The sequence below is a fragment of the Exophiala dermatitidis genome (genome assembly GCF_000230625.1).
Source record: "Exophiala dermatitidis NIH/UT8656 unplaced genomic scaffold supercont1.5, whole genome shotgun sequence".
NCBI classification, from domain to species: Eukaryota; Fungi; Ascomycota; class Eurotiomycetes; order Chaetothyriales; family Herpotrichiellaceae; genus Exophiala; species Exophiala dermatitidis.
The window spans coordinates 638,846-661,607 of NW_008751650.1; the positions used below are offsets into that span (position 1 = coordinate 638,846).

Consider the following 22,762-nt stretch of genomic DNA (forward strand, 5'->3'; position numbering starts at 1 on the left):
CGTGCTGTATGTCGGCGGGCTATTTTGTCGAGCGATGAGGCTGAACTGGGTGCCTATCAGCAACACCGCCACGCTTACCTCGCGGTCCCGGTTTTTGTAGTGACCGAGACATGTTTGTATGATCCTTGTGTAGGAATCAAAGCGTCTCTGGACCGTGGGACAATTGAACGCCTAGATCAAGGTAGGCAGGTTAGGTAGGCAGTTGACCTGGGTTGGTGCCTTAGGGCGCCAAGGGTTTGCGAGCAGTAATAACGTGGATTGAAACGAGCAAAGCCGCACATTTCAAGGGCTCGAGGACGCGTATTGACAGGGTAAGGACGAGCTATTTGACTGACCAGCAGGCATGGGGAGCAAGCACTACCACTATAGGTACCAGGGCTACTACTAGTAGCACTCTGCACGGTGCCTCCCAGCGCTGCATTCACGCTTCTCGGCTACTCTGCTCCACCCACTAACTGCCACTCCACGATCGTCTGTCGAGGTCAGCTACGACTATCATCGACTACCCAACTAAGGTAAAGCAACTCTGCAACAACTCGACTCGTCGTGCCTGCTTGTCTGTGTCTCCGTCATCTACTAACATTACGCGCCCGACACCGCAGTACTATCAGCTATATACGTCTCTCGCTTTCAACCTCTTCCGCCATCACCGCCTTGATCCAGCAGCTCGCAGCGGCTCTCGACCCTCCGCGCCCGACCTAGCTCCACTGCATCCTGGCGTTCGGCCGTTGACCGTTGCCCGTTGACCGTCGACTTCTATGTGAGCCAGCGGTCTACATCCGCCATTATCCAAGAAAAGGCTTCCCCAGATCATCCGAATCCCTCACAGGACGCTGCGCTATATTTTCCATCCCTTCCTAGCCGCATTGTTCGACCTCCTAGACCTCGGGGCTGCGCATCGCAGGAGGATATCCGTGCAGCTTCCTTTGCAGCTGCAGCCGCACTTTGCGCTGCATCTGCAGCGCCGTTGCTGCCTTACAGCTAGCATCAGTCCTCCGCTATGGGTGCTTGTGGAAGTAAAGAGTCGTCGGCCGAGGACTCCGAGCAGAAGAAGAGGAGCCAGGCCATAGACAAGAAACTCGAGGAAGACTCGCGGAGATTACGACGAGAATGCAAGATCTTGTTGCTCGGTAGGTGTAACGTCAGTGGCTGCACGCGCCCCAGAACTGATTTGATGATTGCAGGATCCGGAGAGAGTGGGAAGTCGACAATCGTGAAGCAGATGAAGATCATCCATCAAAATGGCTACACGCAAGAAGAGAGGGCTCTATATCGTCTTACAATCTACAAGAACTTGATTGACTGTATGAAGGCCCTCATAGGCGGCATGCAGCAATTCGAAATTGAACCAGAAGACCCAACGGTGAAGGATTATGTCGAATTCATCATGGAATATAATGTGGACCCGGATCCGGACAAACCCCTGGACCCGAAGGTGGCCGACGCAGTCGAAGCCATTTGGAAGGATGAATCAGCTTCGAAGACAATGGAACGCCAAAGTGAATTCTACCTGATGGATTCGGCGCCATAGTATGATTTCTATGCTGTCCTACACACACCAGTCCTTTGCGCTAACACATGTCAGCTTTTTCGAAGAAGTCAGGCGCATCGCTGCCCCTGACTACATACCGAATGAGGCGGATGTATTACGCGCACGTACAAAGACTACCGGCATCTACGAAACGAGGTTCACCATGGGCCAATTAAGCATACAGTTAGTAACCGACGGAATGCCAACACAGAGTGGATCGCTAACAAGCGGGCAGTATGTTCGACGTGGGCGGCCAACGGAGTGAACGAAAAAAATGGATTCATTGTTTCGAGAACGTGACATCCATCATCTTTTGCGTAGCTCTGAGCGAGTATGACCAAGTCTTGTTGGAAGAGTCAAATCAGGTACGATATGTCTGCCTGAAGCCTGAGAAAGTGTCCCGTTAACTGGTTGGTAGAATCGAATGATGGAAAGCCTGGTACTTTTCGACTCGGTGGTGAACTCCAGATGGTTCATGAGGACAAGTATTATTCTCTTCCTCAACAAGGTGGACTTGTTCAAAGAGAAGCTGGGCCGGTCGCCGTTGGGAAATTATTTCCCTGATTACTCTGGCGGCAATGATGTCAACAGGGCCGCCAAATATCTGCTTTGGCGGTTCAACCAAGTCAACCGCGCACAGCTGAACCTTTATCCTCAGTACGTGTTCTGTGTGTCGTGTTTGGTGGCCTGGCATTTACTGACGTGCTCGCAGTCTTACTCAGGCGACAGACACGACGAATATTCGGTTGGTCTTTGCCGCGGTCAAAGAAACCATCCTTCAAAATGCTCTGAAGGATTCGGGGATTTTATGAGAGCCACGACAAGTCATTCATTTCTCTTGTGCTCTGCATTTTTCGGGCGTCTAGCGTTGGCATGCGATGACGGGCGTCCATGGTGGATTTGGGAGGAATTCTTACCTATGTTGACTTTCGCGTTCGACAGCGGCGTTCAGCACGTTTTGTCGCCAGGTTATCTGAGGTTCGTCGTTGCCGCAAAAGTTTTTCACCCTTTAAGTCGCCTTTTCGTGTTGCTGGATCAAGAAAGGGGGACTACAGTGACGAAGGATATCCTTGAATTATGGCATGATGCGGACGGAATATCGGGGGGCTCTTTCTGTTACAGGCTTGGTTGGTTAAGGAGTATACAGGATCGACTCGTCGGAGGCCTGTCATTGGAAGACCAATTCTCCCGGGCGACTGTTGTTTGAATTGTTCTCTGGATTACTGGAGGCCACCAGGCCAGTAGGCCGGCTTGCGTCGGCCCGTCGAGTACGAGAGGCATATGGAGGATGGATGGGAGGGCACAGACACAACATCTAAGCGAGCAAAGCATCGCCGTGTACTCATAATAGCATATTACTTTGATTATGGATGGTATTCACCATGCCGCTACAAACACTGCACCACTTGAAATCAGAGGGAGTGTGGATTGCATGTGAGATGATTCGTATCACGGTGTCGACACTCAATCCGCATTCCTGGGTGGCCCCCTTTGGTCGCTGCATAGAAATTGAAGGTACCATAGGTAGATAGGTAGTGGCCGGTGCCGGTGAAATTGGCGGTGTGTTTTTGGCAATGGTGGTCTGGAGGCACAAAACTTGGTCTAGAGTGAATGGGCGGGACAGAATAATGGAGACAACAGGAACCGAAGGGCGACTATCACTACTAACGCCAGTGGACTATCAACGTGCAACAACTGCGTGGTGTTTGTATGGCTTCTGGAGCCGACCACGTTGGCCCCGGTAGATTTGGACATAATTATCTACTAGTAGTCGCACACTTTGGATATTGTGCAACAATAATGTTAGGAGGCACCTTAGGCGGGAGGGGCGGAGTAGTAGGAGGAGCAATAGGTACCTACAACAGGTATGGATGCTAGGTACAGTCCCTCTCTGCCACGATAGCAGAGGCTAATAAATAAGGAGGCCGGGCTACAAGAGCCACCGGGGCAGGGATCCATTATTTTAAGATGCTTCTGCATCTCCCCAGCTGCTACCGAGCAACCAACGAGTCTGATGAGCCTGAGCCTGCACACGCATTGTTGATGGCGCCCCTCTACCACCCTTCGCTCCATCATTGCATGTGCCAGTGTCCTCCAGTAGTGGCCCTGGCTTTCACCTGCTGTCCTCTGTTTCCTCTACCCCGCCATTTTCTGGGTTTGCTGCCCACCCTTTCGCACTGTAGCGTTTCCCATCTTGACAGGCATCATGCGTTCCGAATGCTCGTCTCGAACAGCAGATCTGCGTTCGGTTGTCTACATCCATGACTGCGGTGCTCCTGTTCCTGTGTCCGCTTCCTCTTGTATCCGAATTCGAAGGTGCCTTGTGTTGGGTTCTGGGAAACGCAGGTCTTGGAAAGGCGGGGCATTATTGGGCCTGGCGGAGCAGGGAGCACGAAGCAATGGTTGCCGGATCTGCAACAAACACACACTATACTGCAGTCCAATGCTAGCAGCCGCTCTGTCTTCACGGTCTAGAGCTCGTGTTCACGGCTGTGGTGGTGAAAACTCTAGCAACAGAGATTGAAGAGGAGGAGGACACCGAGGTCACAGTACATCTCGGAGGGCTCGAGTTACTGGTACTGTCCAAGTAGCATTTCCAGCGAGCCTTCGTTGCACAATAGCAACAATGCTTGTAAGAATGATAGTCTGTAAGCGGCCCGCTGCTCGTAAATACTTGTGCAAATGCCTTTTTGCGTTGTGATAGCGTGCAAAGACGTGCTGAATGATGGAACCAGCATGCCACCGTGAACCGAACTACTGGCTGGCAACGACTGCGGAAAGTGTGCAAGTGGGCTGCTGGGGGTCAATCGACACATGTCATGCCAGTATCATGTCATGCTCTCTCGCTCCCGCTCCCGGGCGCTGCATTCCACTTACTGGCAGAGCTCAACAAAGCTCCAGCTGTTCACTACTTCCGCCTTGACCGATATCTCAATTGATACCCTACTACGACGGCGATCGCACCGCCTATAGTGTTTCCTTGACCGCCTACTCTCTTCCCCTCCAACCCTCTTTTCCTCTCTCTCGCCGTCCCTCCCTTCATTCTTACTATTGTTTTTGTCTGTTGCAGTTCCTCAAGTGGCATCGTAACCACAATGTCTGCTGGAACCCCCACATCCGCTCCGAGGGAGCGCAAGCTCTCTACCGGGGCACCCATATCGACCCTGCAAGGTCCAGTCGGTCCTGGCTTCTCCCGGCCCAAGCACAAGCGGACAGCCACCGGATTTGCCGCGCAGGACATCAAGGCCGTCGAGTCCAGCATTCCGGAGCACATGCGAGAAGCGTAAGTCGTTGTTGTTGCTGTTGAAGCGGGAATTCCGAGCATGAACTGACAGTATCCAACAGATGGAGAAAACACGTATGCAACCCTGAACCCTGACGACCACAACATTCTGACACGATTGAATAGTCTCCCCAGGGCTTCAAGACAAAAGATGAATTCGAGGTGCGTGCTCACAACAAGCTAGGAATTTAGCATACATGTGGTTGACCGTTCAATAACAGGCCGAATGTGTCCGGCACGTCGAGACGACGTTGGCAAGATCCTTGTACAATTGCGATGAGCTGTAGGTCGGCCCAGGTTTGACTGGTGCAGTATACTCATTGTGCAATAGTGCCGCATATTCCGGAACCGCATTGGCTTTCCGAGACCGCCTGATCATCGATTGGAACAAGACCCAACAGAGACAAACCTTTGCAGACCAGAAGAGAATTTACTGTATGTGCATTGCGAATAAGACGGAACGACTTGGGAAGCTGACAAGACTGCAGACTTGTCTCTGGAATTCTTGATGGGCCGAACCTTGGACAATGCAATGCTCAATGTCGGTCTGAAGAATGTGGCCAAAGGTGTGTACACCCCAAGATTAGAAGGTCGATGTACTGACAACAGCAACAGAGGGTCTCGAAGAGCTGGGTTTCCGCATTGAGGACGTTATCAACCAAGAGCATGATGCTGCCCTGGGGAACGGCGGTCTCGGTCGATTGGCGGCATGCTTCCTTGACAGTTTGGCTTCGTTGAACTACCCCGCCTGGGGCTACGGTCTCCGATACAGATACGGTATCTTCAAGCAAGAGATTGAGAACGGATACCAGGTTGAAATTCCGGATTATTGGTTGGACTTCAACCCCTGGGAGTTCGCTCGTCACGATGTCACCGTTGACGTCCAGTTTTATGGTTGGGTCAACAAATACACCAATGACGAGGGCAAGCAGGTGGTGGCCTGGCAGGACGGCGAGATTGTCAAGGCGGTGGCCTATGATGTTCCGATCCCTGGTTATGGTACATCGACCGTCAACAACCTGCGTCTCTGGTCTAGCAAGGCTTCCAGTGGTGAATTTGACTTCTCCAAGTTCAACTCGGGCGACTACGAAAGCGCCGTGGCTGACCAACAGCGTGCTGAGACCATCTCGGCAGTGCTGTACCCCAACGACAACCTCGAGCGAGGCAAGGAACTGCGTCTGAAGCAGCAGTATTTCTGGTGTGCTGCTTCTCTCCACGACATAGTGCGTCGATTCAAGAAGACTCAACGCAAATGGTCTGAGTTCCCCGATCAAGTCGCCATTCAGTTGAACGATACTCACCCAACTCTTGCCATCGTCGAGCTGCAACGAATTCTGGTCGACAAAGAGGGCCTGGAATGGGACGTGGCATGGGACATTGTCACCAAGACCTTTGGCTACACCAACCACACGGTTCTGCCCGAAGCTTTGGAGAAATGGTCGGTGCCGTTGCTTCAAAACCTCCTCCCCCGTCATCTTAGTGTAAGTAGTGATTTCCTTTTCTTGTTTGGGTTCCTTGAGTAGCTGCGTCGTCGAGAGGACGCGACTACCCTCTCTCTTCTAATCGACCGGGTCGATCATGCCGAATATTTACTAACATGCGAGTTACTATCAAACAGATCATCTACGACATCAACCTATTCTTCCTTCAAAGCGTCGAGCGTCGCTTCCCCAAGGACCGCGAGTTGCTGGCCAGAGTCTCGATCATTGAGGAGTCGCAGCCGAAAATGGTTCGCATGGCATACTTGGCCATTGTGGGATCTCACAAGGTCAATGGTGTGGCCGAGCTGCATTCCGATCTGATCAAGACCACGATCTTCAAGGACTTTGTCAAGATCTATGGTCCAGACAAGTTCACCAATGTGACCAACGGTATCACTCCCCGAAGATGGCTGCATCAAGCCAACCCCCGTCTCTCGGAGCTGATCGCGTCGAAGCTCGGCAGCTATGAGTTCTTGAAGGACCTGACTCTTCTGAACAAGCTTGAGCCGTTTGTCGACGACAAAGACTTCAAGAAAGAGTGGGCCGAGATCAAATATGCCAACAAGGTCCGACTTGCGCAACACATCCTCAAGACGACTGGCGTCAGCGTCAACCCCAAGTCTCTGTTTGATGTCCAGGTCAAGCGTATCCACGAATACAAACGACAGCAGCTCAACATCTTTGGTGTCATCCACCGCTACCTGGCCATCAAGGCCATGACAGCCGAGGAACGCAAGAAGTTGTTGCCGAGAGTTTCCATTTTCGGTGGCAAAGCCGCACCGGGCTACTGGATGGCCAAGACCATTATCCATCTGATCAACAAGGTCGGAGAAGTTGTCAACAACGATCCCGAGGTTGGGGATTTGCTCAAGGTCATTTTCATCGAGGACTACAATGTCAGCAAGGCCGAAATCATCATTCCGGCTTCGGATATCAGCGAACATATTTCCACTGCCGGCACTGAGGCCTCGGGTACGAGTAACATGAAGTTTGTGCTGAACGGTGGTTTGATCATCGGCACGCTTGATGGTGCCAATGTGAGTGGATTGTCTCAGCAGGGAATTGACATGTGTGCTAATGGAATACAGATTGAGATTACGCGTGAAATCGGCGAGCAGAACGTCTTCTTGTTCGGAAACCTGGCTGAAGACGTTGAAGATCTCCGACACAACCATGTAAGTTCGCCGGGATATGAAAGTGGGAGGATTGCTGCTGACTTTTATATCAGTTCTACGGTAACTACCAGGTCGACCCTGAGCTGGTCAAGGTGTTTGATTGCATCAAGGCCGGCACTTTTGGCGATGAAAGTGCTTTCGGCGCCTTGATTGGCGCCATTGCCGAACATGGCGATTATTATCTTGGTAAGACTGGGATCTAGTCGTCGTGGACCAGCTTACTAACTGTTTGATTTCCAGTCAGCGACGACTTCCACAGCTACTGCCAGACCCAACAACTTATCGACGAGGCTTACCGAAACCAAGATGAATGGTTGAGCAAGTCGATCCTGAGCGTGGCTAGAATGGGCTTCTTTACTTCTGGTATGTTTTCTTCCCAAACATGTAGGCTGACTTGATTGCTAATCTGATGTCTAGATCGATGCATCAACGAGTATGCCGACAGCATCTGGAACATTGAGCCTCTTCAGGTCAAGGATGAAGCCGAAGTCAGGGCACGAACTGGTCTGGACAACTAGACAGGAGCAGCATGACGGGCGCCGTAAGGGTACGGTATCCGGATTTACGTTAATGTGTGTCTATGACGACCAAGGCTCGCTTGGCTATGCTGCCCAAAGACCTTATCAAAGAGTTTTTTAACAACGAAGTGCGGTAAGAGGGCACGAAGGGTGTGTGAGCAAGAGGTGATGTCGAGCATCCCTAGACAACAACCAGACAGACAGACAGAGACGGCTGCCTCACGACAAAGCTTAGACGTATACAGTTATAACAGAAGATTGTATCAAAAATGGTCCTGTTCCTATGTAGCTCGGTATATCTTGGCATAGTAGACGCATGGGGGACTTGCCGAAGTACAGAGAAGGGATGATGGTCTATACGACTCGGCATGGTACGTGGTTGAAGTGGACGATAAACACAAACACGAAGTATGAGTAGAGAGTAGAGATGCTTGGAGGCAGCCAGCCAGCAAGTCAGCCAATAGGAACGCGCAAGGCCAGCCAATAATCATTCGAGTCCTGTCAACCCTTTTTGACCGCATCGCCTTGTCGGAACTTGAACTTGATGCTTGGATTGTCAGACCATCCGGCGATCCATTGTCCACGGCGGCGGGTTCTCTTCGATATATCTAATGGCAAAGAAATACTACTCCGGTTACTAAAGAACCCGATGCTCGCGCCGGCAGTCCACGCGAGTCCTCGATCCAATCAATAACACGATCTCCCGGGTTGTTACAGGATGCTAGAGAGGACAGTGAGCCCACTGGCGGCGAAATAGTACGGTAGTAGTCAGGTATCTATTGACAAGCCGAGTGGTTGTATTCCCCTTTGAGCCATACAAAATGACGACGACCATGACAACCATCGCCCCTCAAGTTGCCGTGGTCGATTTCCACCATGCCAGGTATGTGTACTGTTCATTCTGTTACAATTTTGTCCCGGAGAAGAAGGGGGATGATAGAATGGAGCCGCCCAATGCAGTGTCTCCCTGTCCATATATACCGAGCGCTAGACTCTTTGCTTCGTTCATGGCTAACTTGATATCACTTTGTTTTGGTGAGGAATAGAGGTCCCGAGGTCGAATTCTGGGTCGATCCAGCTGGTGCCGAACTGGCCCGGCGGAATGATTGGTCTTTGTTGCCGTTCATGGCTCTTTCGGACGGAGCGCATGCCATGGTGGAGGAGTTTTCGTATTTTACTTTGTTGGATGTGGACGGAGATAGCGAGGATCATTCAACTTCGACCTCGAACTCAAAAAAAACTACTCTATTCGGCATCGCGTGTACGCGACAGATCCGGGCTGAGAAACTCAAGAGGCGATCGACTGATGTCACGCGCTCGACGGTGCAAAAGGCCGTGGTGGTCATCGTGCCGACTGCGAGGGGGATGGGAGAGCTGAGAGAGAGGTTGGGGGCTGTTACGGCGGCTTGGTTTGCTCAGGAGTGAGTACCCATGAATGATGTTTGGTTTTTTGTTGTCTTTTGGTTTCGGGTTGATATGTTGGTGTTCTTACGAGTGGGTTGAGTTGGGTTGGTCGTGAACAGCACTGACATTACCTCCTTTGGCTCGTCTAGGGACTTTTCAGATACAACGATCCTAAAGGTCGGTTTAAATTCCCCGTGAATGTTGGTGTGGCTACTAGGATTACGGCGAGCTGACTGTGTAGTACAGGAGTTCCAAGAAAGCCTCGCTAGGTCGCCGGCGGTGCATGAGGAAGGCAAAGATCACTATTTTGGTACTGCACCTCCCGTCCTGTCCGTGCATGCAATCAGATTTGCATTACAATGTGATATGACGGTGTTTCTGCGACTAACGGACAACGTCTCCTCAGGCCTGTCTCTACGAGAATTGATCCACGAATTCCGACATCATACTTTATCTCTGGTGAAATGTCTCCTGCTGCAGCGAAAGGTAGGTGATTTCTGTCCATCCCATTAGGACCGTTGACCGTTGGTTGCTTGGTTTTTGTGAGTGTCTGACCAGTCTACAGATGTTATTCTACGGATCGAAATGCGAAAGACTCTGCATGATGCAATTCGCCTTGATCTCGTTGATCCCAGGGCTGGTGCGAAACCTGCAGGATGCGGCTGACCCGAGTCTTGATTCGTATGCCCAGACGGTGACGAGGGCGAGTGCTTTGAAGACGAGTGAGAGGAATTCATGTACGCCGGGTCTTATGCATTATTTGTTGTTTTGTCCTCTTGGTCCACCTCTACCCCTTGGTGTCTCCTCGTGCTTGCACCATCTTTGAAGCTCTGGTTCTGACGAAGTTGGTAATCTAGTACTGGCATACGTGGGCCTACCTCTACAGATTTTCGGTCGGGTAAGTAAAGGACACCTTAGTAGCACAAGGAAGAACATTCAGGCAACTCCAACTCCCCTCCCTTCTGTCAGTCAAGTATCAACCAAGAACATCAAATCTAACAGGTTTCCTTTTCGGCGAATAGGGCTCCTTCTTCGGCCCCTACACACCCCTTCAACAACTCGACATCCTCGCCGACTACGATACAAAATCCTACGTGGTCGGCTCAACCAACAGTTTACTCTTACAACACAAAGAGCGATACAGCGACATTCTAGTCAATCTCGACGAATCCAACAGCATCACAATTTCTTCGCCATCATTACGAAGCGCATTGGCCCTCACGGCCGCCGACCGCCGCTGGATCGACCATTTGACCCAAACTGTCCTCGACACCTGGGACCCGGAGAACCCTTCGCAACCGAAGAACTTGGGCTATGCGGGGTCCGAAGATGCGATCCGCCTGCAGTTTGAAGAATATATTTTGAGCTTGTTGTCTAGTGCCGCGTATCAGGTTTATCATGAAGAAACCACTGGTACTTCTAATACTGGTGGCACTCGTGGCACCGGCACCAGCACCAGCACCGTCACTGGTGGCACCGCGGCGACTACTAACGCAGCAGCAGCCGAACAAGACATCTACAATGATATTACAGCCGACTTCAACCCTGATTTCCTGGCAGCCTGGCGGACAACACACAATTTCGCCCTCTTCGACCGGCTCACGCGCAACAATCGCATTTTCGACATTGTCGAGCCCCGCCACCCCACGGCCGGGGGGTTGAGTGTCGAAGATGTCCAAAGACGACTTCAGCAGACTATAACAGAATTACATCTTGATGAACGTGTGCGTGAAGGTCGTGAACAGCTGGGAAAGACACTGGCTGTGGGTCGGGAGCGCGTCGGGGCTGGTGTGGCGAGGTTTTGGGCCGAGGTTGAACGGCAGAGACAGAATAGAACGGATCGGAGCAGTCGGAGTGGTAGTCGTGGAAAAACACACTCACAACAGGGGGATGAAGGAGCAGCGACAACGCCGAGATCATCTCTACAGCAAGGGCGAGAATCATTTGAACGAAAAGACTCGTCTGGTGAAGGAGAAGGTCCAGGTCCAACAACTCCAACAACTCCAACAACTCCAACCTTCTCAACTACCAGTGGAGGTGTCGGTGCCAGTGGAGGTCCAGGCGGATGGGCATCTTCTCTCCGCGACCGAGCCGCCCGAACAACATCGCAGTGGCAGATGCAGTGGCAGCGAGAAAGGGAGGAGAAACAGAGGCAGAGACCGTCGTCCGAAGGTCCTGGTGATCCTACTACGGCACCAGCAGCCGCAGGAAGTCCTGCTGCAACACTCACAGCCTCTCAGATCCAAGCGGCCGCGCGCGAAAATGCAGCTAAGGCCGGTGCGTGGGTGAGTAGTTGGGGTTCGTGGGCCAAGGAACGGGTTGCTGTTGCTCAACAGCAGCAGCAGCAGCAGAGGAAAAGTGGTCCTGGTGCTGGTGCTGGTGCTGCTGCCGCCGCCGAGGGAGTCGCTGTACCCAAAGGTGCGGCGCCCACAGTTGGCGCTGCTGCTCCTGCTGCTGCTGATGATGATGGTACTACCACTGGAAAGAATACTAGGTAGTAACCCGAGAGAAGAGAAGGAGAAGGAGAACCGATAGCTTAGTATAAGACAATACATATAACACCTGCCTTGCCTTGTCTTGCCTTGCCTTGCCTTGTCTTGCCTTGCCTTGCCTTGTCTATTGACCTGATTATATCATGACGGCTACTGTGTCAATATCAAGATGGACAAAGATGCCCTGAGGAAGTTAATGAGAAGATGAGGTGGACGCTCCACACCACCAAATATCAGTAGCAGAAACGACATCCATGATTGTAAAAGTTTATTGTAATTCCATCCTCACTTGTTGCTTTGTGTACACGGCTTGTTCGTTCCGCACTTCCTCCGCTTGACAAGGAGGAAGTCGTCGAAGGCACAGCAGCCCACCATGTGTCAGGCCCTTGTCTTGCCTTCCTGCCGGCCTATCTTCCAGAAATGCCAGTGGCCGTGTACAACTCTCCCCACCACCAACCCGAAAGGGCACTTTTCATGGAAATGCACTTGTAATGCTTTTACTTCTCATTTCGTAATACGACTGTCTCGCCCTCTAATCAGTACATTTGAATCATGGCCTTTGAGAGGCCTGGCTTCTCGTTTTGGTGGCTGTTTGAAACCAGCTTGTCTCAGTGCAGCATTTGTCCAGCTCTCGTGGATCTCGTCCTCCCGTTACACCCGGGTTCCTCTGCACCGTATCAAGCCCTTTAATGATAATGTGCACTAGCAACCACTTTTCTGGTGCATCACTTACGACTCACGGCCGTCAGCGAAATACGGTCTGTTGGCAAGCATGCCGTGTTTCGCGACCCGAACCCTCCCCCAGTGGTGTCTGGCGGGAGAAACATGCAAGACCGCTGCCTCCCAGCCACGATTGACACCTCTGTTCAAAGATAGTGTGAATATCAGCAATGCCAGCCTTCGGCACAACTCCACCGACTCCACGAACTCCATTCCCACCCCCATTTATGCCGATGATGAAAAAGCAAGGTGTACCGTACATCGAAATTACGCTAACAAAACGACTGGCTGCGCCGCAGAAACCATGCTGTCGTGAGCTGATATCGACGGACTGACAAAAACACCGTCTAAGCAATGTATGCCAGTTCGTCATTGTCAAGACGCTCAATGTAGTCCTTTTCCATGAGAGCGTCGATGTTTTTCTTGATATCGGAGATCTTGGGTGGGAATCGGTTGCGGACTTGGTTGATGACCTCTTCGACGAGATGGACATGCTTGAGCTTCTTTCGACCTTTCATGATACGCACAATAACGGCCTAGAAACAAACAATTAGTAAGACGCAACAAGATGAAAATCAGATCAGACTTACCTGCAGCAAAAGCTTTCGGTCCTCCTCAATCGTCTTGTGGGTATCCTCCGACTCGACCTTCTGCTCTGATTTGACCGTGATGTTCAGATTGACCTTGACTTTTTTGTTTTTGAAGTTGTAGTTCAGTGCGTAGCTGGTGCCGGGTGCTGGCTTTCCGTCTTCTGGCGTCGGCAACAACACACGCGCCTTGACCAAGATACCGAGAGCTCCTTCAAGCGTCTCGTCGGTCAGCTTGGTCAGTTCCTTAATCTCGGAATAATCCAGCTTGTCGGACTCGTTGAAAAGCAATAGAATAGCCATCTGCCACGTCGACACCTGGAAGGTGTACGGGACTTTCTGAGTCTTGATGTAGTTGGCACGGATTTCACCCTTGCATAGCTGCCATAGCCAAGTAAGCTTGCGGCCGTTGTGTTTCTGATCATAAAACCGAGTGAATGACTCGACTGCCCGACCAATTTCCGCCGGAGGTGCAAAAGGTGTGTTCGGAGCATTCAGCGGCCAGAAGCCAGTACCCAAGATCTGGAAAGTGCAGTCGACGGTACGCTTTTCGTCACTGTCTGCAAGAATCGTCTCATGCCATTCTTTGTAGGCAGTGTTGAGATCCTTCGAAATCTGAACATCCTGGAACATGCGCTGAAGTTTATTGGTGTATTCGTAGCCACAGGCTTCCTTCAATTTGCTGATCATGCTCGTCTCTGCGTCGTCTGAGACAGAACTGGAATGAACAAGTCGCTTGGCCAGCATGCGAGAATAGAACTTCTGGAACACATCCTTGTCCTCGATGTATTTGAAGACCACCATGATCTGCACGAGAAGCTCTTCGAGTTCGGACTCATCGGCAGCCTTGGCTCCCTTCTTGAGAAGCTGATCGGCGTATTTGGCAAGAAGTTCGGGTGACCGAGTCGAGTTCGATTTGCACACCTTGTTGTGGTTGACAAAATCCTGGCAAGCGTTGTCGAGCGATCGGACAAACTCGGATTCACCATTGAAGGCGACATTGACCAACTGTTGATACTTGCCATGAATCTCAAGCAAAGCATCCACATACACCTTGGGTTCCACATTGTCACCGTTGGAGGCCACCTTCTCGACAGCAGCAGTACCGGCTTTGCGCACGTGGACTTCGAAACGGTTGCGGAGCGGATCCAGACCGTCTTTGATTCTGGAAAGGAGTCGGTACATACGGGCAAGATCCTCGGTGCGTTCGTTGTCGAGAAGAACCTGGAACTCGTCGCGCAAGAGGGCAGAATGATCAGTGATGAGGGCTTCATTGCAAGTGTCCATGAGCTTCTTCATGATATCCGGATGGAGATAAAGTCCGACCCGTTCCTTTTCCTCCTCCAGTCGAGCTTCGGCCTTCTTCATGTATTCAACCACGCTGTTCTCGGCAACAAAGCGCTTGGATTCGGCGGTGTAATACTCTTTGGTCGCAGCGATGAACGGGCGCTCAAAGTGAAGACGGTAGACATCAAGGGTGGACTTGGTGCTGTCATGCTCGTCCAAGCCGAGCGACACGAATGAGTCGACGATTGCCTTAATCTGCATCTGATCGATGGTTTCGCCATTCCGTTGTTTCTCGACGAGCCGAAGCACGGCGTCCATAATCTTGGATTCGACCGCCCGAAAGAAAACGTCCTTCCATTTGACCAGATGCAGGGTGTAGACATCGTAGACATTCTTTTTTCCCTCGTCAATCTCTCGCTTGACCCAATGACGGTTGAGGTATCGAAAAAGGTGGTTGTTGTACTTGGCCGCATCTGTGTAGCGTTTCCATTCCCGGATGTAAAATGCGAGGAGGGCTTCATCCGTATGGCCTTCGGACTGGGCAAGGACACTCTCAAGGTGCTTCTTGAGGTAGTCACCAAGAAGGGTGTATAATTCTTCGCCCAGAAGATGTGCACCGCGATGGCTATGAGTAAGGTTGATTCCGCTGGAGGAGGCTGGAGTACTGGCTGCCTTCTGTGAGGTACAGAAGTTGTGAACTGCGGTGTAGACACCCCTATATCATGATCAGTGAGATTCTACCGCAGATCCCAAAAGGAAAAATACATGTAGGTCTTCATGTCCAAGCCCTCTTGTAGCTTTGTCATAACATTGTTAACGTTCTTCTCTAAGTATGTCCACCTATTGATTGTTAGTCCACAGCCTTTGCAACACGAAGATCGGCGCATTTACGTCGTATCAAGGTCGTCGCGGGCACGCAAAGCCGGCGTTGTGGCCGTGGTCGGAATAGGCGCCATGTTGGTAGAGGGCTCGGGGTTGTGGTCGCGAGATGTCAGATGAGAGAGCGTGAGGTTGATCAAGATTGATGCCTCAGCGACGGTATCAGACAGATCCTTGGCGCCTCATAAAGGAGGTCACCGCGGGAACAGAATGAAGTGAAGGATCTTTGACCGATCTGAGACAAACCCCAAGAGATGTGAAGTTGGTAGCCAAACTGCGGCCTTCTCAAGGACAATGAGGACGGGAATCAGGGTAAAGTCACGCAATCTCGCGCAAGACCACCCTCACCCAGGGTTTCTTGTTGAAGGTAGGAATGATGAAGACAAAGGAGGATGGCTGTAGGAGAGAGCTGGCTCTCTTGCTCTACCTGAACACCAACTTCGTAGAGTCACCGATACACAGGATGTTTCTGGTCTCTTTGGTATGAGTGAGCAGCCTCAGAGGCAGCATGACCGCCACCGCATGCCTCAACACGCTTGGCATGTTTGCCGGTTCGGATCAATCTGCCAATCATTCCGCTCCGTCCAATGAGCGGGCAGTATACGAAGGCGGTGAACGGAACGTGAATCCCTATGATCTGACGTCATGTTTATGCCTCTCCGGAGTGATTCAGATGGAGAATGGCAGTGTGAAGGCAACAGTCAAAGTTATTTGGTCAGGACGCATTCCCAAGTCAGAATTGCTAGAGGAGAAAGGATAACACCGATACAAGGAAGTCAACTACAGATGAATCGTTCTCGGCTGGTATTGCCACTGCACTGTAACAGAACGTGGACCACTGCTCAGATCCTATTCCGACTTTCAACTTGATATCCGGCACGAAAATGTCCATCACTCCTCTGAGCGCCCTCCGAGTGTCGACACATCAAATACCAGCCTATAAGGGCATCCCGAACACTTCCATACAAGGAAAACCTCTCATGATTTATCACTCTGTTTTCACCAAACCAAGCGCGTCGACTATCGAGTCCCACCTCAATTCGGTCGGCGTTGTATGTCCAGCATGGAGATACACCATGTACAGCGAAACGCATTTTCATTCCAATACGCATGAAGTCCTGAGCATTGCATCCGGGTCCGCCAAATGCTGTTTCGGTGGCGAACAAAATAACGGCCGCGTAGAGCCAGTCCTGCAAAAAGGGGACGTGGTCATTGTCCCGGCAGGGGTTGGACATCGCTTGCTCGAGGACTATGGAGGTTTCCAGATGGTTGGCTCTTACCCACCAGGTAAGAGTTGGGACATGTGCTATGGTCGTGCGGGAGAAGAATCAAAAGTCAAGGCAATTGCGGACTTGGGTTGGTTCAAGCGGGATCCCATATACGGGGATGATGGTCCAAGTTTGCACAAGTAGAGTTATAGAATGGGTGTGGGTAAGGATAGCGCTCCACCCGTCAAGGTCCTGTGAACTTGAACTGGTGCGATGGCCACGGCCGTAATGGCGACCATAGCGCGCTGTAGCTCATCAAGCTCACTGGAACATGCCTCATTTGGTGTCAATTCTTTCCACCAATCTGCAATAGTCAGTACATAGCCCCGTCTAGTCGAAAGGGCTAGCTTACCTCAAAACACTAACAGAGAAAGTCATCAGCCATGCTACCAGGGAGACAAGCAAAACACCACTGAGCGCCCGCGCCCGATCGCATACGTTGTCGAATCGATTGGATGTCCTCGGTTCGTCGCCGACTTTGCAGGCCCCCTCATCCACGGTCAACGACTCAAAGCTCAAGGCAAGGTTTGCCGATTGAAAAACAACAAAAAACAAGTCCAATAGAACGAGGCGCACTTTGGCTCGAGCCGGTCGCAGTCCTAATGGTTTGGAAAAGTACTCGTCGTATGTAATGTATAAGGTGTAAGCCAGCGCGATGGCGTCGACGATGACTGCCATCAGCCCAGAAGGATCCCGGTAATAGTCCTGTTCTTCAGTGCCGACAAGAGATACGCAAGAATCGCTGCGCGGATGCTGTTTGATGCATTTCACGATCTTGCCTGTCTCATGGTAGATGGTAGTTCCTAGAGCCAGGGCTATCAGGGCGAAGCAGAATACCGTCAATCGGAAAGCCAGTGGTATAAATGGATTGCGAAGGATGGTAAATTGAGCTCGTTTGTACCAGACCTGTCGCTTTTTGCGGAACGCTCGGTACCTGCTGTTGTTCTCGTCCGCCTCTTCTTCGTCACGCCCGTCGAGCCAGGGTCGTGAATAGTCGGTAAAGTGTTTATTCAAATATTCTGGATCCACCTTCTCACCGTTGGAGGTCTCGCGTGGGTAGGCACTTGCGCGGGCAAATGATATCCATCTTGACGTGCGCTCTGGACGAACGTGCCCGGAGGATGTGACAAACCCTCCGTCGTGGTGGTGCTCGCCTGAAAGAAGTGGCTTTCGGGCTATCGACGGGGCGAAATTATGATGCGCAACGAGCGCCGCATGAGGTGCATCCGGGAACTGAAATTGAGGATCTTCGAGGTCTTCTTCTTCCGCATCCTGGACCCAGGCTAAAGCTGTGTCAGTGGAATTGTAATGGCTCGTCTAGCCAGTGCACCTACGTGGTATAGTTCGAACGGGCAGCGGAGTTTTCTTCGGCTTGGATGTACTGCTATCGGACACAGATTTCACAACGGGCGAAACGAGACTTGGGGAGTCTTTTGTCGAACCATTAAGATGCTGTCCCTGCCCGGTACTTTGGCTCCTTTGCTGACTGTGATCGGTCGAGGACGTGCACTTATCTGACTTTTCCAGGTCGGTCTTTTTGGTTCCATCTACCACCGGCGCAACAACTTTTACCCCTTCTGGTAATACTGGATCTTTCTCAGGATCCCGCGATTGAGAATGCCACGGAAAGCCTGGTTGCGCCATGTGCACGGCCGCCTGAGCCGGCGAGGACAAGATCGTGCCTCAGGTGCTGTTTCGGGGAGAGATCATATCGGAGGCTTGTATCTGCTAGGGCTAACGATGGCTCCTATGGTTTTGCAGCTACATTCAATTGTAAAGGTCGGGGAGATCGAATATCGGCGGCATTGGAAGGAAGAAACCTGTACCAACTTGAACCGATGCAGTGGAGTGGTAAACAAGGCGAAAGGCAGCAAGAACAAACGGGTCCGCTAGAGCTGGCTTACATCCCGCCAGGCGCATGCACAACTACTACTTAGTAGTGGTCCTACACCCGCCAGTCGCTGCTGGTTGATCAGTGAACCATGCCGCGAGGCTCGTAGCCTAGGAGCTTCCCTCGCCCCTAAAGCCTCCCTAGCCCACTGGCACCTTTTGAATTTGTGTCAAGCTTCGAACCCACTTCTTCCGGCTGGCCATCTTAGAGATGAAGCCTGTAGCTAAGCGTCCCTAGAGCGTGCACCTCACTTAACGAACGGCTACTGGCCAACAGAACAACAGCCACTTTATGACGTTTCAATTCGCGACGCATCTTTGACAAAGTAACCTGCTGCCAGTGATACTGGTACCGCGTTCAACATTTATTGCCAGGTATCCTACCTCCGGACCCTTCTCGAGTGCGCCCACACTCCTGGAGCAGTCAATCATTTCTCCTGTGTCTTTACTGTCAGTCATGGTCCAAGGTCCGGCGTCCTGACCGCACACGAGTGCACTCTGTCGATTCATTCGGGCCTGCAGCCCAAGTCATTGCTATGCGGATCTTTCTCCTTCCTCTGACAACGCGGCAAGCCCTGATCTATTGCCAACGCGCGGAACAAAAGACCACCGGCAAAGCGAGCATAGCGGATCGAATCACCCGGAAAGCTGCTCAAATATGGTCGGACTGGGAGGCCGCAGATAAAGGATGGAAGAAACAGCTGGTGAAATATGGGAACCAGGGACTACAACGGATACCCTACCAGGAATGGGGCTTGAAAAGCTTCCCCCCTTCGAATCCGAAGTTGCAGGCCGAAGAGATTGCAGCGGGCAAGAAATACGATGTGCTCTACCCCGGGAATATTATGCGAAAGGATGATGTGCCCAAGGTCATGGGTCGACTCGCCCGGGAACGGAAGCAATTGCATTGGAATCGCTTCATCGGCAGTATGGTCGCCATGCCATTCACCATACCTTTCGCTCTTGTGCCTGTGTAAGTCACCGGACTTTTGGCGGTGTGAGCAAATCTCACTGAAACTGGACAGAATACCAAACATCCCCTTCTTCTACGCTGCATATAGGTGTTGGTCGCATTGGAGAGGTATGTGGTTGTTGGCGCCATATCAGCAGTTGCTCACGGTAGAACAGCATTGAAAGGTTCAGACCATTTGGATTTTATCCTAGACAATCGGCTTTATAAGCTCACCTCGTCTCCTGAGATTGAGGAACTCTACGAACAGGTTGCACCGGATGCTCCTGACTTCACCTTTGTGACGCGGCTTCAGGTCCTTGACGGAAGTGCTCCGCCAGAACAGATCCTCCTTCCTTCAGGCAGCCATGGTCTCGTTGCCAAGGTGACGGGTGTCCCCGAGTTAAGTAACGAGGTCGAGCGCGCTTTGTGGCAGATCCATCGAGAATTTGAGCGGGAGAAGGCGAAGCTTGCTCAAGCTGAACCTGGAAAGGACTCCAATTCCTTGAACGAAAAGGCGGCAGACGCCAAAATACTGGAGACCAGAATATCGGAGAAAGACAATACGAAGCCGAAAGAGTCGGACAGAGGTGGTGCGGCATGAAAAGCTCTTGCCTCCTGGCCATCGAGACGAATTTTATGGGCGACGAGCGGTCTTCAGATGACCTTAGATGTCCAAAACCAGTTGTTTCCCTCGGATTTTTGACGATCCCGATGAATGTAGAAAGGCGGATGACAAACGTTGTGTACGTTTCGTTTCATGGCGAAAGTGATACACCGCGACAATGATCACTGATATGCCGCCGCAAGATGCGAGGCAATGAGATTCTTTCTCCTCTCAGTGTGTTTATGCACGAGGGCTACGAAGGTCTAGTTCAAGAGTAAAACAAGAACATCCTGTGATAACCTGCACCCAAGAGCACAGGATTCAACCGTGATTTGATATATAAATGTAATCATCTCAGGCTCATCCTGGGCCAGCGGAAACAGGGGTCTCACTGATCAATGGAGAGGCCAGTCGTGCCGCTTTTATGTTGTAGCAAGGAGGCAATGTTTTCAGTGGTCGAGTAGCCGCGGGCGATTCCAGCTCCGGCCACGGTGGGAGCGGCCGCACTACCTATACTAAGTACTAGCACTGGCAGATGACAGCCTCAGGCTTCTCTGCCTGACTGCAGCCTGATGGGAAGCTCAAGACAATATTATTATTTATTATCATTGCCCCCTTGGCAGTCGAGACGAATCGACAACTTGAACCTACAAACACAGACAACCAACTACACAGCAATACAAGCAGGAGGCACCACACTTTCTGTCCCTAAGTACCTACTAGGTAGGTAGCCTTCCCTCCAAATCCTCCGTTACTATGGCGAGGCGGCGCTAAAGCTCCTCTTCTGTATGCCTACAGTTCGGTCAGTGGTGTTACACCGATGTAGAAGGAGTCGGCTTTATATCTTCCAGCTTCATTCGGTGCCGAGTGTCACATTTGCTGCTGCACCACTGTCTCAGCAAATCGTCCTGCATTCAAAGATGACCTGAGCGTTGTCGCTGTGTGGAGGTGGAGTGGTCGAAACACCCGCTGTCCTTTCCGTTCAGAGCACACATTTCCATTATATCTCTTTCCTCCCAGCGGAGCTCCACCGAACGGAGGGCTGGATCATTGTGCTGCTACCGGTCCTTGCCGATAAGGACCTCGACTGCTTGTATCCGGAATCTGATTCAAACCACCGCATCAGAACACTTTTACAATCACAGCTAATGCCATGACTGGGACCTCAAACCACGTCGACGAGCGAATGACTGGGTACATGCAATCTTTCCCTTACAGTGACAAACGGCTGTTCGAATCTCCACGAGTTCAAATACCCCCTCCTGCCCTCGACTACAGCCATGGCAAGCCGAGAATTCGTGTTTCGAGTGCTCCATTCGAGCACGCGTCAGGCCAATATGGTGACCCTACGTTCTTACGAGCCTTGACCAACTTTTACGATCTCAACATGCGTCACACGATGCTTTCGTGGCGTTACGAGATGCGAAGGACAGCCCAGGTCATTCTTCCTTTTCTATATATCGGTCCAAGCAGCGCTGCAAGGGACTCCGAGTTCATCAAGACCACTGGAATCACTCTACTTGTGGCCGTAAGAAATGCCGCCTCAGTCAAGACGAGACCAAGCTTTCTAGATCCTGCGCGATTCTCCTCGGGTGCGGGGATATCGACTCTCACGTTCGACTTCGAATCCCCTTACGATTTCATTCGCAACGTCCGCGGCACAATAAAGGCCATGAACGACCACCTGACGAAGACATGTATCAAGACACCTCCAGAAGATGTACACGATGTCGCGGGGAAGGTCTTGATCTTCTGCGAGTCTGGAAATGACAGATCACCGGTGATGGTAGCAGCATATCTGATGGTGGTGTTTGGTGTCAGTGCTGTTTCCGCCATCCACATGATCCAGTCACAACGATTCTCCATCACCATGTCGGATGAGATGAAGAATGTCCTCATGGACTTCCAAGAGATCATCGAGGCAGAAAGGCAGGTTTCGTCCTTCAACTCCAGCCTTGTTTCATCAAGAGATCCACCTAATCACCAGCAAGCTTCCTCTTTGCTGTTACCTTACAGACCCAGTAAACGAAACCTTGATGATGTCTATGAGTCGGAAGAAGATTTCGGGCCTCAGTACCAACAAAGTCCACAACTCGGACTTAGAGAAGGCATCGCTCCCTTCACAGATCTTGCTGACCGGATTTGAGCAAGAGCAAAACCACAAAGTCAAACAAATTCATTCCGCATCGGGTCTGGTTCCTGTCCCGGAGAAGCCCTGCTCTGCTGCCCATCTCCAGTCAAGCGATAGCCGCATCAGATCTCATGGCTTGCGGTCACTGTCAGTCATGCTTCTGGCCAACTATGTCCCCCAACATGAGGTGACTGGAGTACAATATGCTCTCCTCGCACGGTCAGTGTCCGAGAGGCAGCGTCTCCTTCATCTTGATTTGGTCCAACAATCAGAATTCTAGGGTGACCACCCCTTTGGACTCGCAGCCTGGCTCTTCACATCAATCCATACCTCCTGGACCATCACTCAAAGCAGTGAAACCTTTAACGCTTTCACTCGTTTCATTTCTTTGTCGCGTAAGTCAATATATCCTGCCTTGAAGCTTGTCAAGGAGCACCTTAGTTCACAACAGTCCGCGCTGGCATAAATGGTCATTGTCTGATAGTTACCACAATCTTTTCTCATCGCGTGCTTTTATCACGATCTTTTCATCGCGCTGGTGAAGGTTCCGGAACAATGGA

At 51.4% G+C, this 22,762-nt stretch overlaps 8 protein-coding genes across 8 annotated transcripts; 6 read left to right on the forward strand and 2 right to left on the reverse strand.

Annotated features, from left to right (window-relative positions):
- Positions 1–1,000: 1,000 nt before the first annotated feature.
- Positions 1,001–2,343, forward strand: HMPREF1120_05834 (guanine nucleotide-binding protein alpha-3 subunit; the record flags this gene model as incomplete). Its single annotated transcript, XM_009160023.1, has 6 exons — positions 1,001–1,130; positions 1,185–1,530; positions 1,586–1,714; positions 1,767–1,896; positions 1,950–2,188; positions 2,244–2,343. 6 exons carry the CDS (start codon positions 1,001–1,003, stop codon positions 2,341–2,343), a joined length of 1,074 nt encoding a protein of 357 aa, XP_009158271.1.
- A 2,283-nt stretch (positions 2,344–4,626) lies between these two features.
- On the forward strand, positions 4,627–7,988 carry HMPREF1120_05835 (glycogen phosphorylase; the record flags this gene model as incomplete). Its single annotated transcript, XM_009160024.1, has 12 exons — positions 4,627–4,814; positions 4,877–4,889; positions 4,941–4,976; positions 5,036–5,097; positions 5,146–5,249; positions 5,303–5,380; positions 5,430–6,295; positions 6,433–7,332; positions 7,384–7,470; positions 7,524–7,656; positions 7,711–7,833; positions 7,888–7,988. The coding sequence occupies 12 exons, from the start codon at positions 4,627–4,629 to the stop codon at positions 7,986–7,988; spliced, it is 2,691 nt and encodes an 896-aa protein (XP_009158272.1).
- Positions 7,989–8,809: 821 nt separating this feature from the next.
- On the forward strand, positions 8,810–11,890 carry HMPREF1120_05836 (uncharacterized protein; the record flags this gene model as incomplete). The annotated part of the gene is made up of 8 exons (XM_009160025.1): positions 8,810–8,871; positions 9,035–9,409; positions 9,542–9,569; positions 9,639–9,702; positions 9,799–9,878; positions 9,958–10,129; positions 10,250–10,290; positions 10,415–11,890. The coding sequence occupies 8 exons, from the start codon at positions 8,810–8,812 to the stop codon at positions 11,888–11,890; spliced, it is 2,298 nt and encodes a 765-aa protein (XP_009158273.1).
- Positions 11,891–12,006: 116 nt separating this feature from the next.
- Positions 12,007–15,865, reverse strand: HMPREF1120_05837 (Cullin 1). Its single transcript, XM_009160026.1, has 4 exons — positions 15,370–15,865; positions 15,244–15,318; positions 13,195–15,193; positions 12,007–13,140 (listed from the first exon to the last, which is right to left on the reverse strand). Exons 1-4 carry the CDS (start codon positions 15,432–15,434, stop codon positions 12,952–12,954), a joined length of 2,328 nt encoding a protein of 775 aa, XP_009158274.1. The 5' UTR covers positions 15,435–15,865; the 3' UTR covers positions 12,007–12,951.
- A 186-nt stretch (positions 15,866–16,051) lies between these two features.
- Positions 16,052–18,697, reverse strand: HMPREF1120_05838 (uncharacterized protein). The gene is made up of 3 exons (XM_009160027.1): positions 17,960–18,697; positions 16,978–17,908; positions 16,052–16,929 (listed from the first exon to the last, which is right to left on the reverse strand). The coding sequence occupies exons 1-3, from the start codon at positions 18,267–18,269 to the stop codon at positions 16,902–16,904; spliced, it is 1,269 nt and encodes a 422-aa protein (XP_009158275.1). The 5' UTR covers positions 18,270–18,697; the 3' UTR covers positions 16,052–16,901.
- Positions 16,242–16,769, forward strand: HMPREF1120_05839 (uncharacterized protein; the record flags this gene model as incomplete). Its single annotated transcript, XM_009160028.1, has 1 exon — positions 16,242–16,769. The coding sequence occupies one exon, from the start codon at positions 16,242–16,244 to the stop codon at positions 16,767–16,769; it is 528 nt and encodes a 175-aa protein (XP_009158276.1).
- Positions 18,698–19,051: 354 nt separating the features above from the next.
- HMPREF1120_05840 (uncharacterized protein) lies at positions 19,052–20,068 on the forward strand (the record flags this gene model as incomplete). Its single annotated transcript, XM_009160029.1, has 3 exons — positions 19,052–19,488; positions 19,541–19,596; positions 19,644–20,068. 3 exons carry the CDS (start codon positions 19,052–19,054, stop codon positions 20,066–20,068), a joined length of 918 nt encoding a protein of 305 aa, XP_009158277.1.
- Positions 20,069–21,224: 1,156 nt separating this feature from the next.
- On the forward strand, positions 21,225–22,217 carry HMPREF1120_05841 (uncharacterized protein; the record flags this gene model as incomplete). The annotated part of the gene is made up of 1 exon (XM_009160030.1): positions 21,225–22,217. The coding sequence occupies one exon, from the start codon at positions 21,225–21,227 to the stop codon at positions 22,215–22,217; it is 993 nt and encodes a 330-aa protein (XP_009158278.1).
- Positions 22,218–22,762: the final 545 nt, after the last annotated feature.

What these genes read in the sequence shown, in the direction of transcription:
- HMPREF1120_05837 (XM_009160026.1), bottom strand. Translation starts at nt 15,434, where the DNA reads ATGGCGCCTATTCCGACCACGGCCACAACGCCGGCTTTGCGTGCCCGC. An exon ending in CGCGACGACCTTGATACGAC is followed by an intron (nt 15,319 to 15,369) that starts GTAAATGCGCCG and finishes AACAATCAATAG; the next exon opens with GTGGACATACTTAGAGAAGA. An exon ending in ACCGAAAGCTTTTGCTGCAG is followed by an intron (nt 13,141 to 13,194) that starts GTAAGTCTGATC and finishes GTTTGTTTCTAG; the next exon opens with GCCGTTATTGTGCGTATCAT.
- HMPREF1120_05838 (XM_009160027.1), bottom strand. Translation starts at nt 18,269, where the DNA reads ATGGCGCAACCAGGCTTTCCGTGGCATTCTCAATCGCGGGATCCTGAG. An exon ending in GCCCGTTCGAACTATACCAC is followed by an intron (nt 17,909 to 17,959) that starts GTAGGTGCACTG and finishes ACACAGCTTTAG; the next exon opens with CCTGGGTCCAGGATGCGGAA. An exon ending in TTCTCTGTTAGTGTTTTGAG is followed by an intron (nt 16,930 to 16,977) that starts GTAAGCTAGCCC and finishes TGACTATTGCAG; the next exon opens with ATTGGTGGAAAGAATTGACA.